The following is a 16,337-nucleotide window of genomic DNA, read 5'->3' on the forward strand; positions in this document are numbered from 1 at the left end:
GAAGCTGTGATGATATGTGTCCAATCTCTATAATAATGGCTGTACTGAGAACAAGTTGACAAGAGAAGCTGTGGTGACATGTGTCCAATCTCAACAATAATGGCTGTACTGAGAACAGTTTGAGAAGAGAAGATGTGATGACATGTTTCCAATCTCTATAACAATGGCTGTACTGAGAACAGTTTAAAATGAGAAGCTGTGATGACGTGTCTCCAGTCTTTATAATAATGGCTGTACTGAGAACAGTTTAAAATGAGAAGCTGTGATGACGTGTCTCCAGTCTTTATGATAATATCTGTACTGAGAACAGTGGTTAGAGGGGATGCTATGATGACCTATGAGACTAGATGGGTAACACTGTGTCGGGACGCTCTGTGGACAGAGCCAACAGGACACAACAGGACTGTAGTCGGTGTACTAGAAGGCTACTACTGAGAAAACACAGATGAGGGAAGCCACAAGGAGAGAACAGAAACAGCATCCTGTGATGAGGCGGCCATTAAACGTACCTGGCCAGATTGAAGACATCATCGATGAGCCCAGCCCTGTTGCCAACAGAGATTATCTACGGAGAGAAAACAGGAAAGATGGAACATTTTTTATAAATGTTTCTGTTTTTATTCAAACCTTTAATGGTCCAGATGATGAAGAGGAGGAAGGGAAAGAGGAAGATGACGAAGAGGAAGAGCGTCCTACCTCAGGGTTGGTCATCAGCTGTCCAATGAGGAGCCTCCAGTTGTGGAGGTCGTAGTTCACCCGGAAGTACCCGGTCTGGTTGATGTTGCCTAGCAACCACATGTCGTCGTCCATCCGGCCCACTTTGTGTGTCTCTGTAAACAAACAAACATGGCGGACATGTTTAAAGGTTTAATCTATATATACAGTGCTATAGATACAGAGATCATGACATGTTTAAAGGTTTACTGTATATAGTAACATACTTGTTTAAAGGTATACTTAGGGTTGCAAAGGGACGGAAGATTTCTGGTAAATTCCCTGAATTTTCCCTAAATTATTTGCTTTTTTTTTTTGCTTATAACAGTGAGCCTTTTTTTGTGGGATACACATAAGGCAATTCTAGGTCTTGTGGCATATTTTGGTTAAACTATTCCCAATTCAATGGAATTGCAACCCTCTGCATGCACAGTGCATTCTTCCATCACATGTACAGCTGATTCTCAAGATCTTGCACTCTAATGAGATGCTATTGAGCCCACACTACTACACTGTCTGAGCCAAGGACTACATGCTTTCAGGTAAGTATTGATTACAATACTGGGTGGGGTGAATATATTTTATATAACATACATGATTTTTTGTTAACTAGTAAATAGTAGCCTACAGCAAAGTGTGTTTAAATAATTTCTAACTTGTTAACAATTTCTGCTAGTTAGTTTTTGCTAGCATGTGGGTTTTAGCTTGCTTGAGCCTGCTAACTGAGTGTTAATTCACCTGTTAAGATACATGTTTCATTTTAAAATATGCATCTTACAAAGGAGTTGTTTAATATAACTGCTTAACTATTTATCTGTACGTAGAATTGTATTTGTTTTTTATTACAATTTTTTTCTCATCTTTACAGGAAAATGCCACGGGCACTATCTGATGTGTGGAGACATTTCACTGCAGCTAATGTAGAAGGAAAAGCTGTGTACATTTGCAAAACTGTGCCAAATCATATGTGAAGAATGCAACAAAGATGCAGAATGATCTGGCCAAGTGCATAAAGTTCCCTCAGCGCTCATAACAAGAAAACTCTGACAAAGGTCCCTGTAGTTCTATTCGAGGTGAAAATGAGGAATCAGACACATTATCGATGTTATTTATATATTTACATATGTTATTTATATATATGTTATTTATACATGATATTTATATATATGTTATTTATATATTTACATATGTTATTTATATATATGTTATATATATATATTATTTATACATTATATTTATATATATGTTATTTATATATATGTTGTTTATATATTTATGTAAATGTTATTTATATATTTACATATGTTATTTATATATATGTTATTTATATATATGTTATTTATATATATGTTATTTTTATATTTATATATATGTTATTTTCTTATTCTTGTTCTAGTCCCTCAGTTACACACGAGGACAACAGTATAAATATTGGTCTCAGCTGAACATCCTAACGTGTTTCTGAGGGTTAAGTGTGATGGAGAGAAAACACCTCTAACTAGAGTGGACCAGACTGAAACCCTCTTGTATATGAACAGAGAGAATGGAGCTGGCTGTAGAGTGGACCAGACTGAAACCCTCTTGTAAATGAACAGAGAGCATGGAGCTGGCTGTAGGCTGACTGTAGGGTGGACCAGACTGAAACCCTCTAGTATATGAACAGAGAGCAGGGAGCTGGCTGTAGAGTGGACCAGACTGAAACCCTCTTGTATATGAACAGAGAGCAGGGAGCTGGCTGTAGAGTGGACCAGACTGAAACCCTCTTGTAAATGAACAGAGAGCTTGGAGCTGACTGTAGGCTGACTGTAGAGTGGACCAGACTGAAACCCTCTTGTATATGAACAGAGAGCAGGGAGCTGGCTGTAGGCTGACTGTAGAGTGGACCAGACTGAAACCCTCTTGTATATGAACAGAGAGCAGGGAGCTGGCTGTAGGCTGACTGTAGAGTGGACCAGACTGAAACCCTCTTGTATATGAACAGAGAGCAGGGAGCTGGCTGTAGAGTGGACCAGACTGAAACCCTCTTGTATATGAACAGAGAGCAGGTGTGAATACACCCCCCCCCCCCCACCCCCCACCCCCCCCCACCCACCCCCACACACACACACTTACACCATTCCACCAAAGATTCCCACTGAACACAGTCTGTCCCTCTGTTCCCATGTGTGCAGACGTGCCAGAGCTGCCAAGCTCTCAGTGCAGCGAGGCTCAATAACAAAATGGGATAGCTAATGGACCCACCGAGGGATTCAGACTACTAGGATAGTGTGTGTGTGTTTGTGTGAGAGAGAGAGAGAGAGCTGATAAGTCTGGCTTCAGATTTCTGGCTGCTGGGTGAGAGTGAAGAGAGGCTGCTGGGTGAGAGTGGAGGCTAATTTCCAGTCATCGCCGGCGTGTGGTGAAAAAAGACATTGAGTAACAAACCAGAAAACCACTATCGTCAACCCTATAGTTCAGGCTACATTAATCCAACGCTATATTGGTCTCACACAGCCTACGTGGCTACTGTCATGACGTTGGTCTGTGGGTAAGGTTTATGACCCCCTCATAAATACCTTTCTCCATTTCCGCTCTTGACTCTACTGAACGACTTATGAAAAAACCTTTGTTAAACATAGAGAGTCGGGGAACTTCAAACGGTGGGGGGAAAGGAACCATATTTCGGTAATCCAATTAGTTGAAAATATGCGTCGGTACTTAATGAATATGATGTCAGTTCGGTTGTCATCTGAGACATTCTTATTAACGTTTTGTCAATAGGGGGCGCAGTTAGCATTTTTTATTTCTGGGTGTCGCCAAATTAAACTGCCTCGTGCTCAATTCTTGCTCGTACAATATGCATATTATTAATTCTATTGGATAGAAAACACTCTCTAGTTTCATAAACCGTTGGAATTATGTCTGTGGGTGACCCAGAACTCTTTCTACAGCGAAATCCATGACAGGTACTGCGATGGTCTGAGAGCAAAGCTCTGGTTTCAGATCAGTTTTAAAAGTCTGTGTGTATCCTATGGAACGACATGAACTGCACCCGCCTTCCCCTGGATGTCAGTAACCAATGAGAAGTGGAATGGGCTTGCTACGTAGCTCTCAGAGGTTATAAAAGGCCAAGGAGTGAGGGTAGCCTTCCTTTCGACGCTGAGCATTGCGCAGAGAGGGACCTCAGGATGACATTTTCAAATGCTCAATTATCAACGTTAGATGTATCCGTCTGTAATTTAATTAGATATAGGTGTTAGAAGCATCATAACGAAGCTATTTTAAACCAAGTTATATCAGATTATGCGAGTATATTGCTATTTTTCGGAATTTCCTCAGTATTGCGCCTTGAGGATTTGAACACGTTGGGGCAAAATAGCTATTGTTAGCTATTGTTAGCTGCTATATCAGAAGTTGAATGCAACGTTTTACAACCAAGCAACGATTCTTTTGGACAAAGGACCACCATGCCAAGATTCTGATGGAAGCTCGTCGAAAAGTAAGAGCTATTTATGATGTTATTCCGTTTTTATGTGGAAAAATGTAAACTCCATAATGGCGATTAGTGACGCGATTATTGCAGCACTAGTCTGTCTGTAACGCACACTGTATGTCTAGTAACGTTAATTTTAAAAATCTAACTCGGCGGTTGCATTAATAACTAATGCATCCATCATTTCATGTCCAACCTGTATTTTTTTTGTCAAGTTTATGAATAGTTTTCGATAAAAATAGTTGTATTATCATGATGCTGCCGGGCAGATTGCTTGAGTAGTTGGACAGTATTTCCATTGTGTAAGCACGATTTGTGCCGCTAAATATGCACATTTTCGATCAAACTCTATATGGATTGTGTAATATGATGTTACAGGAGTGTCATCTGAAGAATTCTGAGAAGGTTAGTGAAAAAATTAATATATTTTGGCGATGATTACGTTATCGCTCTCTTTGGCTAGAATCAATGCTCTGGTAACGTTTGCATATGTGGTATGCTAATATAACGATTTATTGCGTTTTCGCCGTAAAACACTTAGAAAATCTGAAATGTTGTCTGAATTCACAAGATCTGTGTCTTTCCATTGCTATGTGCTGTGTATTTTTAAGAAATGTTTTATGATGAGTAAATTGGTAATACAAGTTGCTCTCTGTAGTAATTCTAGGAGCTTTGGTGAGATTTGTGATGGTGGCTGCAATGGCAAACTATGATTTATACCTGAAATATGCACATTTTTCTAACAAAACCTATCCTATACCATAAATATGTTATCAGACTGTCATCTGATGAGGTTTTTTCTTGGTTAGTGGCTATCAATATCTTAGTTTAGCCGAATTGGTGATAGCTACTGGTGTTGAGAAAAAATGGTGGACAAAGAAAAATTGTGTCTTTTGCTAACATGGTTAGCTAATAGATTTACATATTTTGTCTTCCCTGTAAAACATTTTAAAAATCTGAAATGGTGACTTTATTCACAAGATCTGTATCTTTCATTTGGTGTCTTGGACTTGTGATTTAATGATATTTAGATGCTACTATTTAAATGTGACGCTATGCTAGCGATGCTAATCAGTGTGGGGGGGGTGGGGGGTGATCCCGGATCCGGGTTTCTGAGGCAGTAAAAGTTAATGACAGGATGACATAAACTGTATCGTGGAAAGTCTACACATTATAGTTATCAGATTCACATGGAATTGTTGTGCAATTTAAACGTTTAAATATGAAACTATTTGTGAAAAGATAAAATGTAATTTTAGCTTCCAAATGAGAGAATTGGGTTTTCATAAGGTTAGAGCTCTGCTCAATCAGTGGCCCGCCGCTGTGAAGAGAAATGGGTTCTAAACTATAAAACACACCCTTCTCGCTCCACTATATTAGCCCTTGACGAAAATGTAACCTCCTGTTCCGAGTACGCGAGGCCTGCAGCCTCACGTTATAAGGACTCAGATAATAAGCTGTTTCGGGAACATTAGGGCGACGGTCCGATGTCAGAAGGATTCAGATAATAAGCTGCTTCGGGAACATTAGGGCGACGGTCCGATGTCAGAAGGACTCAGATAATAAGCTGTTTCGGGAACATTAGGGCGACGGTCCGATGTCAGAAGGACTCAGATAATAAGCTGTTCCGGGAACATTAGGGCGACGGTCCGATGTCAGAAGGATTCAGATAATAAGCTGTTCCGAGGACGTGAGGACGACGGGTCCACGTTAAAAGGACTAACATGTCAACTACAGAACTAAGCCAACCTCAGCGTGAGCTTTGGTTGCAAATGGTATGAACTTTGAACTCTTATTCACTACAGAAGTGATACCTCCTAGCCGTTGAGTTAGCAGCGGCCGCTGTAAACGTGGGCTAGGAAAGGACGGACGACGGATTCAGTCTAACACACAACAACGATACTACAATGTATCCAATTTACCACCAGAGACATTCAGACGTTCAGATCTCTGTTGGGCAACACGGCCAGCGACTACGACCAACCTACCGAAGCGCAGCGCAGAGTAAATATTTATTGCATTTTCCTTTTCCAAATGGGCGGTAATTTAGAATGCATAAGATACTCTATTTACGATAGAGTAGCTGCCTACGGCCCGATAGAGACATCGCTTCTCCTTTGTTTCTTAGTCTTCCCGCTCTTTCACTCAAACCAAAACCCCCTTTCCTTTGTGTAACCAGCCGTCATGTCGGCTCAGTCCACCAGGGACGTTTTCTGTATGACATCATTTGCATTCTGTGTATATGTCATTCTGTGTGATTATTTAGGTATTTAGTAAATAAATAATTAAACCCAATATTGTATTGCTGTTTCAACTTGTTAGCCAGGCTTCGTGAAGATAACCAAGAAATATACGATGTTCAGGTGAGACTGAAATAAGGTGATGATCAATATTGACTGCTATTGATGTAAAATATTACTAGGTCTTTCAGAGTTTATTCGGAAGATAACAGCTCTATAAACATTCTTCGTGGTGCCCCGACTTTCTAGTTAATTATCTACCTGATTAGCTTAAATCAGGTAATAATAATTACAGAGAAATGATTTTCTAGAATAGCATGTCATATCACTTAATCCAGCATAGCCAAAGACACGACATTATCTTGTCGTGTTTTGTTTCCGGATTCAGTCTTGGAATAGCCTGGTGCGATCAACACAGCAGGGTTCATAGCAACATGAACCATTCTAAGAGGGGTTAGGGGAGGATGGGGAAGTTAAATGGTGTCACGCAAGGGGGAAGATCTTTATCAACAAACGTCACTGGAAGTTCCACTCCTAAATTGAATCCCGAGAGGCCTGGGCAGTGGTGGCAATGCTGCTCCTCTCCCTGCCTGTATCCCAAAAGGCACCCTATATGGGGCGGCAGGTAGCCTAGTGGTTCGAGCGATGGGCCAGTAACCGAAAGGTTGCTGGATCGAATCCCTGAGCTGACAAAGGTAAAAAGATGTCTTTCTGTCCCTGAACAAGGCAGTTTAACCCACTGTTCCCCGGTAGCCCGTCATTGTAAATAAGAATGTATTCTTATCAACTAACTTTCCTAGTTAAATAAAGAATTACGTTTAAATAGGGCTTCGGTCAAAAGTAGTCATAATATAGGGAATAGGGTGCGATTTCGGACACAGCCAAAGAAAGGAACAGTCAGCTACCAAGATAGACACACCTGTGATACAGAGCGTAGCCAGAGTGGATTGTAATTAAAGACAATTGACAGGGGACTTGTGTCTCTCGGCGACACAGTAATTCACTGGCACCTAATTCAACCGGTGACTGTAGCCTCTAATTCTGCAGGCTGAACATGTCGTCACGCGCCCCTCTGTTAAATCATGCGTGGGCCCCGGGTTCACGACGCACACGGACAGAGACGCAAACACACATTAGGACAAATTCAGAGAGGTGACATGGAAGACTGATTACTTTGCAATGGATATACAGCAGGACCACTAATGTAATATAGCTGCTGTATATTGGATATGCAGCAGGAACACTACTGTAATATAGCTGGTGTATAATGGATATGCAGCAGGAACACTACTGTAATATAGCTGGTGTATGTTGGATATGCAGCATGAACACTACTGTAATATAGCTGATATAGCTGGTGTATATTGGATATGCAGCAGGAACACTACTGTAATATAGCTGGTGTATGTTGGATATACAGCAGGAACACTACTGTAATACAGCTGATATAGCTGGTGTATATTGGATATGCAGCAGGAACACTACTGTAATATAGCTGGTGTATAATGGATATACAGCAGGAACACTACTGTAATATAGCTGGTGTATATTGGATATGCAGCAGGAACACTACTGTAATATAGCTGGTGTATAATGGATATACAGCAGGAACACTACTGTAATATAGCTGGTGTATATTGGATATGCAGCAGGAACACTACTGTAATATAGCTGGTGTATATTGGATATGCAGCAGGAACACTACTGTAATATAGCTGGTGTATAATGGATACGCAGCAGGAACACTACTGTAATATAGCTGGTGTATAATGGATATGCAGCAGGAACACTACTGTAATATAGCTGGTGTATATTGGATATGCAGCAGGAACACTACTGTAAGATAGCTGGTGTATAATGGATATGGAGCAGGAACACTACTGTAATATAGCTGGTGTATAATGGATATGCAGCAGGAACACTACTGTAATATAGCTGGTGTATATTGGATATGCAGCAGGAACACTACTGTAATATAGCTGGTGTATGTTGGATATACAGCAGGAACACTACTGTAATATAGCTGGTGTATATTGGATATGCAGCAGGAACACTACTGTAATATAGCTGGTGTATAATGGATATGCAGCAGGAACACTACTGTAATATAGCTGGTGTATATTGGATATGCAGCAGGAACACTACTGTAATATAGCTGGTGTATATTGGATATGCAGCAGGAACACTACTGTAATATAGCTGGTGTATAATGGATATGCAGCAGGAACACTACTGTAATATAGCTGGTGTATGTTGGATATACAGCAGGAACACTACTGTAATATAGCTGGTGTATAATGGATATGCAGCAGGAACACTACTGTAATATAGCTGGTATATAATGGATATGCAGCAGGAACACTACTGTAATATAGCTGGTGTATATTGGATATGCAGCAGGAACACTACTGTAATATAGCTGGTGTATATTGGATATGCAGCAGGAACACTACTGTAATATAGCTGGTGTATAATGGATATGCAGCAGGAACACTACTGTAATATAGCTGGTGTATAATGTATGTGGAGCAGGAACACTACTGTAATATAGCTGGTGTATATTGGATATGCAGCAGGAACACTACTGTAATATAGCTGGTGTATATTGGATATGCAGCAGGAACACTACTGTAATATAGCTGGTGTATAATGGATATGCAGCAGGAACACTACTGTAATATAGCTGGTGTATATTGGATATGCAGCAGGAACACTACTGTAATATAGCTGGTGTATAATGGATATGTAGCAGGAACACTACTGTAATATAGCTGGTGTATGTTGGATATGCAGCAGGAACACTACTGTAATATAGCTGGTGTATAATGGATATGCAACAGGAATACTACTGTAATATAGCTGGTGTATAATGGATATCAAGCAGGAACACTACTGTAATATAGCTGGTGTATAATGGATATGCAGCAGGAACACTACTGTAATATAGCTGGTGTATATTGGATATGCAGCAGGAACACTACTGTAATATAGCTGGTGTATATTGGATATGCAGCAGGAACACTACTGTAATATAGCTGGTGTATAATGGATATGCAGCAGGAACACTACTGTAATATAGCTGGTGTATAATGGATATGCAGCAGGATCACTACTGTAATATAGCTGGTGTATGTTGGATATCAAGCAGGAACACTACTGTAATATAGCTGGTGTATAATGGATATGCAGCAGGAACACTACTGTAATATAGCTGGTGTATATTGGATATGCAGCAGGAACACTACTGTAATATAGCTGGTGTATATTGGATATGCAGCAGGAACACTACTGTAATATAGCTGGTGTATATTGGATATGCAGCAGGAACACTACTGTAATATAGCTGGTGTATAATGGATATGCAGCAGGAACACTACTGTAATATAGCTGGTGTATAATGGATATGCAGCAGGATCACTACTGTAATATAGCTGGTGTATGTTGGATATACAGCAGGAACACTACTGTAATATAGCTGGTGTATAATGGATATGCAGCAGGAACACTACTGTAATATAGCTGGTGTATAATGGATATGTAGCAGGAACACTACTGTAATATAGCTGGTGTATGTTAGATATGCAGCAGGAACACTACTGTAATATAGCTGGTGTATAATGGATATGCAGCAGGAACACTACTGTAATATAGCTGGTGTATAATGGATATGCAGCAGGAACACTACTGTAATATAGCTGGTGTATATTGGAAATGCAGCAGGAACACTACTGTAATATAGCTGGTGTATAATGGATACGCAGCAGGAACACTACTGTAATATAGCTGGTGTATAATGGATATGCAGCAGGAACACTACTGTAATATAGCTGGTGTATATTGGATATGCAGCAGGAACACTACTGTAATATAGCTGGTGTATAATGGATATGCAGCAGGAACACTACTGTAATATAGCTGGTGTATGTTGGATATACAGCAGGAATACTACTGTAATATAGCTGGTGTATATTGGATATGCAGCAGGAACACTACTGTAATATAGCTGGTGTATAATGGATATGCAGCAGGAACACTACTGTAATATAGCTGGTGTATATTGGATATGCAGCAGGAACACTACTGTAATATAGCTGGTGTATATTGGATATGCAGCAGGAACACTACTGTAATATAGCTGGTGTATAATGGATATGCAGCAGGAACACTACTGTAATATAGCTGGTGTATAATGGATATGCAGCAGGAACACTACTGTAATATAGCTGGTGTATATTGGATATGCAGCAGGAACACTACTGTAATATAGCTGGTGTATATTGGATATGCAGCAGGAACACTACTGTAATATAGCTGGTGTATGTTGGATATGCAGCAGGAAAACTACTGTAATATAGCTGGTGTATGTTGGATATACAGCAGGAACACTACTGTAATATAGCTGGTGTATAATGGATATGCAGCAGGAACACTACTGTAATATAGCTGGTGTATAATGGATATGCAGCAGGAAAACTACTGTAATATAGCTGGTGTATGTTGGATATACAGCAGGAACACTACTGTAATATAGCTGGTGTATAATGGATATGCAGCAGGAACACTACTGTAATATAGCTGGTGTATAATGGATATGCAGCAGGAACACTACTGTAATATAGCTGGTGTATATTGGATATGCAGCAGGAACACTACTGTAATATAGCTGGTGTATGTTGGATATGCAGCATGAACACTACTGTAATATAGCTGATATAGCTGGTGTATATTGTATATGCAGCAGGAACACTACTGTAATATAGCTGGTGTATGTTGGATATACAGCAGGAACACTACTGTAATATAGCTGATATAGCTGGTGTATATTGGATATGCAGCAGGAACACTACTGTAATATAGCTGGTGTATAATGGATATACAGCAGGAACACTACTGTAATATAGCTGGTGTATATTGGATATGCAGCAGGAACACTACTGTAATATAGCTGGTGTATAATGGATATACAGCAGGAACACTACTGTAATATAGCTGGTGTATATTGGATATGCAGCAGGAACACTACTGTAATATAGCTGGTGTATATTGGATATGCAGCAGGAACACTACTGTAATATAGCTGGTGTATAATGGATACGCAGCAGGAACACTACTGTAATATAGCTGGTGTATAATGGATATGCAGCAGGAACACTACTGTAATATAGCTGGTGTATATTGGATATGCAGCAGGAACACTACTGTAATATAGCTGGTGTATAATGGATATGGAGCAGGAACACTACTGTAATATAGCTGGTGTATAATGGATATGCAGCAGGAACACTACTGTAATATAGCTGGTGTATAATGGATACGCAGCAGGAACACTACTGTAATATAGCTGGTGTATAATGGATATGCAGCAGGAACACTACTGTAATATAGCTGGTGTATAATGGATATGCAGCAGGAACACTACTGTAATATAGCTGGTGTATATTGGATATGCAGCAGGAACACTACTGTAATATAGCTGGTGTATATTGGATATGCAGCAGGAACACTACTGTAATATAGCTGGTGTATAATGGATATGCAGCAGGAACACTACTGTAATATAGCTGGTGTATAATGGATATGCAGCAGGAACACTACTGTAATATAGCTGGTGTATATTGGATATGCAGCAGGAACACTACTGTAATATAGCTGGTGTATATTGGATATGCAGCAGGAACACTACTGTAATATAGCTGGTGTATGTTGGATATGCAGCAGGAAAACTACTGTAATATAGCTGGTGTATGTTGGATATACAGCAGGAACACTACTGTAATATAGCTGGTGTATAATGGATATGCAGCAGGAACACTACTGTAATATAGCTGGTGTATAATGGATATGCAGCAGGAACACTACTGTAATATAGCTGGTGTATATTGGATATGCAGCAGGAACACTACTGTAATATAGCTGGTGTATGTTGGATATGCAGCATGAACACTACTGTAATATAGCTGATATAGCTGGTGTATATTGGATATGCAGCAGGAACACTACTGTAATATAGCTGGTGTATGTTGGATATACAGCAGGAACACTACTGTAATATAGCTGATATAGCTGGTGTATATTGGATATGCAGCAGGAACACTACTGTAATATAGCTGGTGTATAATGGATATACAGCAGGAACACTACTGTAATATAGCTGGTGTATATTGGATATGCAGCAGGAACACTACTGTAATATAGCTGGTGTATAATGGATATGCAGCAGGAACACTACTGTAATATAGCTGGTGTATAATGGATATGCAGCAGGATCACTACTGTAATATAGCTGGTGTATGTTGGATATACAGCAGGAACACTACTGTAATATAGCTGGTGTATAATGGATATGCAGCAGGAACACTACTGTAATATAGCTGGTGTATAATGGATATGTAGCAGGAACACTACTGTAATATAGCTGGTGTATGTTAGATATGCAGCAGGAACACTACTGTAATATAGCTGGTGTATAATGGATATGCAGCAGGAACACTACTGTAATATAGCTGGTGTATAATGGATATGCAGCAGGAACACTACTGTAATATAGCTGGTGTATGTTGGATATGCAGCAGGAACACTACTGTAAAATAGCTGGTGTATATTGGATATGCAGCAGGAACACTACTGTAATATAGCTGGTGTATAATGGATACGCAGCAGGAACACTACTGTAATATAGCTGGTGTATAATGGATATGCAGCAGGAACACTACTGTAATATAGCTGGTGTATATTGGATATGCAGCAGGAACACTACTGTAATATAGCTGGTGTATAATGGATATGCAGCAGGAACACTACTGTAATATAGCTGGTGTATAATGGATATGCAGCAGGAACACTACTGTAATATAGCTGGTGTATAATGGATATGCAGCAGGAACACTACTGTAATATAGCTGGTGTATATTGGATTTGCAGCAGGAACACTACTGTAATATAGCTGGTGTATAATGGATACGCAGCAGGAACACTACTGTAATATAGCTGGTGTATATTGGATATGGAGCAGGAACACTACTGTAATATAGCTGGTGTATATTGGATATGCAGCAGGAACACTACTGTAATATAGCTGGTGTATATTGGATATCAAGCAGGAACACTACTGTAATATAGCTGGTGTATAATGGATATGCAGCAGGAACACTACTGTAATATAGCTGGTGTATATTGGATATCAAGCAGGAACACTACTGTAATATAGCTGGTGTATAATGGATATGCAGCAGGAACACTACTGTAATATAGCTGGTGTATAATGGATATGGAGCAGGAACACTACTGTAATATAGCTGGTGTATATTGGATATGCAGCAGGAACACTACTGTAATATAGCTGGTGTATATTGGATATGCAGCAGGAACACTACTGTAATATAGCTGGTGTATAATGGATATACAGCAGGAACACTACTGTAATATAGCTGGTGTATAATGGATATGCAGCAGGAACACTACTGTAATATAGCTGGTGTATATTGGATATGCAGCAGGAACACTACTGTAATATAGCTGGTGTATATTGGATATGCAGCAGGAACACTACTGTAATATAGCTGGTGTATAATGGATATGCAGCAGGAACACTACTGTAATATAGCTGGTGTATAATGGATATAAAACAGGAACACTACTGTAATATAGCTGGTGTATAATGGATATGCAGCAGGAACACTACTGTAATATAGCTGGTGTATAATGGATATGGAGCAGGAACACTACTGTAATATAGCTGGTGTATAATGGATACGCAGCAGGAACACTACTGTAATATAGCTGGTGTATAATGGATATAAAACAGGAACACTACTGTAATATAGCTGGTGTATAATGGATATGCAGCAGGAACACTACTGTAATATAGCTGGTGTATAATGGATATGGAGCAGGAACACTACTGTAATATAGCTGGTGTATAATGGATACGCAGCAGGAACACTACTGTAATATAGCTGGTGTATAATGGATATACAGCAGGAACACTACTGTAATACAGCTGGTGTATAATGGATATGCAGCAGGAACACTACTGTAATATAGCTGGTGTATATTGGATATCAAGCAGGAACACTACTGTAATATAGCTGGTGTATATTGGATATGCAGCAGGAACACTACTGTAATATAGCTGGTGTATATTGGATTTGCAGCAGGAACACTACTGTAATATAGCTGGTGTATAATGGATATGCAGCAGGAACACTACTGTAATACAGCTGGTGTATAATGGATATGCAGCAGGAACACTACTGTAATATAGCTGGTGTATATTGGATATCAAGCAGGAACACTACTGTAATATAGCTGGTGTATAATGGATATGCAGCAGGAACACTACTGTAATATAGCTGGTGTATATTGGATATCAAGCAGGAACACTACTGTAATATAGCTGGTGTATAATGGATATGCAGCAGGAACACTACTGTAATATAGCTGGTGTATAATGGATATGGAGCAGGAACACTACTGTAATATAGCTGGTGTATATTGGATATGCAGCAGGAACACTACTGTAATATAGCTGGTGTATAATGGATATACAGCAGGAACACTACTGTAATATAGCTGGTGTATAATGGATATGCAGCAGGAACACTACTGTAATATAGCTGGTGTATATTGGATATGCAGCAGGAACACTACTGTAATATAGCTGGTGTATATTGGATATTTAGCAGGAACACTACTGTAATATAGCTGGTGTATATTGGATTTGCAGCAGGAACACTACTGTAATATAGCTGGTGTATAATGGATATGCAGCAGGAACACTACTGTAATATAGCTGGTGTATAATGGATATAAAACAGGAACACTACTGTAATATAGCTGGTGTATAATGGATATGCAGCAGGAACACTACTGTAATATAGCTGGTGTATAATGGATATGGAGCAGGAACACTACTGTAATATAGCTGGTGTATAATGGATACGCAGCAGGAACACTACTGTAATATAGCTGGTGTATAATGGATATACAGCAGGAACACTACTGTAATACAGCTGGTGTATAATGGATATGCAGCAGGAACACTACTGTAATATAGCTGGTGTATATTGGATATCAAGCAGGAACACTACTGTAATATAGCTGGTGTATATTGGATATGCAGCAGGAACACTACTGTAATATAGCTGGTGTATATTGGATTTGCAGCAGGAACACTACTGTAATATAGCTGGTGTATAATGGATATGCAGCAGGAACACTACTGTAATACAGCTGGTGTATAATGGATATGCAGCAGGAACACTACTGTAATATAGCTGGTGTATATTGGATATGCAGCAGGAACACTACTGTAATATAGCTGGTGTATATTGGATATGCAGCAGGAACACTACTGTAATATAGCTGGTGTATAATGGATATAAAACAGGAACACTACTGTAATATAGCTGGTGTATATTGGATATGCAGCAGGAACACTACTGTAATATAGCTGGTGTATAATGGATATAAAACAGGAACACTACTGTAATATAGCTGGTGTATAATGGATATGCAGCAGGAACACTACTGTAATATAGCTGGTGTATATTGGATATGCAGCAGGAACACTACTGTAATATAGCTGGTGTATATTGGATATCAAGCAGGAACACTACTGTAAAATAGCTGGTGTATGTTGGATATGCAGCAGTGATGCCTCTAGTGGTTACTATGGTTGTGGTGATGCCTCTAGTGGTTACTATGGTTGTGGTGATGCCTCTAGTGGTTACCATGGTTGTGGTGATGCCTCTAGTGGTTACTATGGTTGTGGTGATGCCTCTAGTGGTTACTATGGTTGTGGTGATGCCTCTAGTGGTTACTATGGTTGTGGTGATACCTCTAGTGGTTACCATGGTTGTGGTGATGCCTCTAGTGGTTACCATGGTTGTGGTGATGCCTCTAGTGGTTAC

At 39.6% G+C, this 16,337-nt stretch overlaps 1 protein-coding gene across 1 annotated transcript in view; it reads right to left on the reverse strand.

Annotated features, from left to right (window-relative positions):
• The window catches only part of LOC129866036 (thyrotropin-releasing hormone-degrading ectoenzyme-like), a 66,360-nt gene that overhangs the window by 49,345 nt on the left and 678 nt on the right, over positions 1-16,337 (reverse strand). The window contains exons 2-3 of the mRNA XM_055939170.1: positions 697-830; positions 510-565 (exon numbers count right to left, since the gene is read on the reverse strand). Of these exons, the coding sequence (XP_055795145.1) occupies positions 510-565; positions 697-810 (170 nt within the window). The 5' untranslated portion in view covers positions 811-830. The remainder of the gene's footprint in view (positions 1-509; positions 566-696; positions 831-16,337) is intronic.

The sequence above is a fragment of the Salvelinus fontinalis genome, chromosome 11 (assembly GCF_029448725.1).
Source record: "Salvelinus fontinalis isolate EN_2023a chromosome 11, ASM2944872v1, whole genome shotgun sequence".
NCBI classification, from domain to species: Eukaryota; Metazoa; Chordata; class Actinopteri; order Salmoniformes; family Salmonidae; genus Salvelinus; species Salvelinus fontinalis.